The 3,696-nt window shown below is 61.3% G+C and overlaps 1 protein-coding gene across 1 annotated transcript; it reads right to left on the bottom strand.

The window, feature by feature from the left end:
• Positions 1–3,231, bottom strand: LOC112617798 (elongation factor 1-alpha 2-like). Its single transcript, XM_025374478.1, has 4 exons — positions 3,147–3,231; positions 2,249–2,505; positions 703–937; positions 1–198 (listed from the first exon to the last, which is right to left on the bottom strand). Exons 1-4 carry the CDS (start codon positions 3,229–3,231, stop codon positions 71–73), a joined length of 705 nt encoding a protein of 234 aa, XP_025230263.1. The 3' UTR covers positions 1–70.
• Positions 3,232–3,696: the final 465 nt, after the last annotated feature.

Below are 3,696 nucleotides of genomic sequence, written 5' to 3'. Positions count from 1 at the left end.
GGGGCGGGGGCCGGGCGGGGGTTCGGGGCGCGGCGCCGCCGGGGAGGGTCGCGCCGCGGGCGCCCGCGCTTCACTTGCCCGCCTTCTGCGCCTTCTGCGCCGACTTGGTGACCTTGCCGGCGCCGCCGCTCTTCTTCTCCACGTTCTTGATGACGCCCACGGCCACCGTCTGCCTCATGTCGCGCACGGCGAAACGGCCTGGGGGCGGGGGCGGCGCGTGAGCGGGGCCGGAGGACTCGTCCCACCGTCCCCCCAAGGGCTCTCGCCGGGCGGGGGCGCAGCCACAGAACGAAGCCGGGTCCGGAACGTCCTCGGAACACCCGTAGCGCAGAGCGCGCCCTTGTGAGGACGGCCGGCCTCGCCAGAGCCCTGCCTGGGTGGCTGCTCCGCGGCCTGCTGGGCGGCCACGGGGCAGGGGCAGCCCGAACGCTGCCACTGGATGACTGTGGGCCTTCCTCACTCGCGGGGCCTTCCTCACTTCTGGGGCCTCGTCTGCACACAGGACCCACCCCAGGTCCTCCAGGTAGGGTCACCTGCACTCAGTGACACGGAGGCCGTGGGTCTCCTGCCATGCTCTGGGCCAAACTCCGCAGGACAGGGGCCCACTGCTGTCACCCAGCGCCCCATCCCCGCAGTCCTCGGCCCTCAGCCTGGGTCAGCCACCGCCTGGGGGCTGCACCTCCCCGGACCACCCCGGCTCACCGAGAGGCGGGTACTGGGAGAAGCTCTCCACACACATGGGCTTTCCCGGCACCATCTCCACAATGGCCGCGTCTCCAGACTTCAGGGACTTGGGGTTGTCCTCCAGCTTCTTGCCAGAGCGCCGGTCAATCTTCTCCTTCAGCTCCGCAAACTTGCAGGCGATGTGGGCCGTGTGGCAGTCGATGACCGGGGAGTAGCCGGCGCTGATCTGCCCCGGGTGGTTCAGGATGATGACCTGGGAGCGGAGCCACAGGCGGCCATAAGGCACATCCACGGTGGGCACCAGGAGGGAGCCAGAGCAGGGCTGGGAGGCCCAGTCATGGGGCCCCCCTCTATGGGTTCCGAGTGCTGACTGGAGGACCCAGCCCCCAGACCTGAACCTCAACATCCTCATTAAGCAGAAGATAAACAACTGAGATCCATTGTTTCGAAGGGGCAGAGGCAGCACCTACACGGCCAACCCCAGCTGGAACTAAGGCAGGGGGGTGACAAAACTGGACCTCAATTCCTGTATTTCAGTTGTATCTCAATAAAGCCACTTCTAAAAATCATATGAAGAGACCGGGCACAGGGGTTCACGCCTACTGTAATCCCAGCACTTTGGGAGGCCGAGGTGGGCAGATCACTTGAGGTCAGGAGTTCAAGACCAGCCTGGCCAACATGGCGAAACTCTGTCTCTACTAATAGTACAAAAATTAGCCGGGTGTGGTGGCGCATTCCTGTAATCCTACCTACTGGGGAGGCTGAGGCAGGAGAATCACTTGAACCCGGGAGGCGGAGCTTGCAGTGAGCCAAGATCATGCCACTGCACTCCAGCCTGGGCAACAGAGCGAGACTCCATCTCAAAAAAATAATGATGATAATAATATGAAGAGGGCAGCAAAGAGGGGGCAATGAAAACTGTAGAGAATAAAAGTATGACAGAGATGTCTCAGGCAGTAAGTTAACAAAAGTGTTTTTCCAGGACGAATGTAGGACCTTAAAGGCTGGGCAGCCCAGCGGTGTGGCATGGACAGCAGACCCGGGATTGCACAGAGGCTGGGGAGCCATAGGGCCTGCACCCCTCCCAGAACGGATTTATCCCCCGACTAAATGCTCGGTGGGCCCCTCGGTGGAATGGGGGCCCTTTTTCTTTCCTTTTCTTTTTTTCTTTTGAGACGGAGTCTCGCTCTGTCGCCCAGTCTGGAGTACAGTGGTGCGATCTCGGCTCGCTGTAACCTCCACCTCCCGGGTTCAAGCAATTCTCCTGCCTCAGCTTCCTGAGAGCTGGGACTACAGGCGCGTGCCACCACACCTGGCTAATTTTTGTATTTTTAGTAGTGATGGTGTTTCACCATGTTGACCAGGATGGTCTTGATCTCTTGACCTCATGATCCACCCACCTCGGCCTCCCAAAGTGCTGGGATTACAGGCATCAGCCACCGCGCCCGGCCTGAGGGTCTGTTTTCTCCCCACACCAGGTGACCTGCCAACAGCAGCCTCACCCAGGACAGTCCTACTGCTGCCCAGCAGGCGCCAGCCCCCTGGACCCAGCGCGGCCCCCAACCTGGGAGGTGAACTGAGCGGCCTCCTGAGGCGGGTCAGACTTGCTGTCCCCACACACGTTGCCCCGCCGGATGTCCTTCACCGACACGTTCTTCACGTTGAAGCCAACGTTGTCGCCGGGCAGAGCTTCGCTCAGAGCCTCGTGGTGCATCTCCACCGACTTCACCTCAGTGGTGATATTCACCGGTGCAAAGGTCACCACCATGCCCGGCCGCAGGATGCCTGTCTCCACCCGGCCCACGGGCACCGTGCCAATGCCTGCAGAGGAGACGGGGTGTGAGGGGAAGGCAGGGCCCGAGAGGATGCTGGGGCAGGATATTCGGGGACAGAGCCTGGAAACCAACAAAGCCTGGGACTGGATCCCCCCGACAGGCCTGGGGGTTGGGGCCACATGGGCAGAGTGCAGGGGGAGGCCAGGGACAAGGCAGACCCAGAGATTCCAAGGCAAGTGAGGGCCGCCCCACTCAGCTGGGGAGATAAGAGGCTGAACAGCAGAGCTCCCAGGAACCCAAGGAAAAGCCACAGGGGCAGAGAAGGGGGAGGATGGGCAGAGAGGGGCTGTCTGAATCTGGCGTCCCATCCATGCCCCCGGGGAGCACTTTCCCTCGAAGAGGGTACTATAGGACCCCTCCTTTGTCTGAGGACTCCTCCCTGTGAGTGTGGGCCAGACCACTGGACTGCTCCTGCCTGGGGCCTGGTAGCCCTGCTCCCTGCGGGCTCTCTGGGCCCCACTTGGAGGCTGCGGGTCTCTATCATTAAAGGGGCCTCTCAGCCGGATGCAGCACAGGCACAGTGGCACCTGAGCGTCCCTGGCATTTCTTGTGGATCTGCTTACACCAATTGTGCAGCTGCCACAAGGGGGTCTTGTCTCCCCCAGGCTACTAGGTCTCCACCCTCACCTCCCAGGGCTGTGATGGAGGCCCACTGTAGCCTCCAGCAGACTTCACTGAGCCTGCGGGCTGTGCTCTGTGCTAGGGTGAGCATGACGCCCCCACTGTGCACATAGAGATGCCTGCAACATCTTTGGCTGCAGCCCCCTGGCTGGGGGTCTCCTATCAGTGCCCCTTCTCTGGGGTCTCAGATTTATGGTTTCTTGTCTTGGGGAGATGGATGGATGGATGGATGGATGGATGGATGGATGGGGAGGTGGATGGGTGGATGGAAAGAAGGATGGATGGGTAGGAAAGTGGGTGGGTGTGTGGATAGATGGATGGATGGATGGGGAGATGGAAGGATGGATGGATGGGGAGGTGGATGGACAGAAGGATGGGTGGGGAGATGGATGAGGGGGGAGATGGATGGATGGATGGATGGATGGGTGGATGGGTGGATGGATGGGGAGGTGGAAGGATGGATGGGTGGATGGATGGATGGATGGATGGATGGATGGTGGGGAGGTGGGTGGATGGGTGGATGGATGGATGGGGAAGTGGATGGATGGATGGATGG

This window comes from Theropithecus gelada, unplaced genomic scaffold (assembly GCF_003255815.1).
Source record: "Theropithecus gelada isolate Dixy unplaced genomic scaffold, Tgel_1.0 HiC_scaffold_4473, whole genome shotgun sequence".
In the NCBI taxonomy this organism is placed as follows: Eukaryota; Metazoa; Chordata; class Mammalia; order Primates; family Cercopithecidae; genus Theropithecus; species Theropithecus gelada.
This window is presented reverse-complemented; position numbering and strand designations above follow the sequence as displayed.

Excerpts from the sequence above, each read along its gene's own strand:
- LOC112617798 (XM_025374478.1), bottom strand. The coding sequence starts at position 3,231 with ATGCTCACCCTAGCACAGAGCACAGCCCGCAGGCTCAGTGAAGTCTGC. Across the intron at positions 938-2,248 it reads CCGCTCAGTTCACCTCCCAG|GTCATCATCCTGAACCACCC; the intron begins GTTGGGGGCCGC and ends CTCCGCTCCCAG. Across the intron at positions 199-702 it reads CTCCCAGTACCCGCCTCTCG|GCCGTTTCGCCGTGCGCGAC; the intron begins GTGAGCCGGGGT and ends CCCCGCCCCCAG.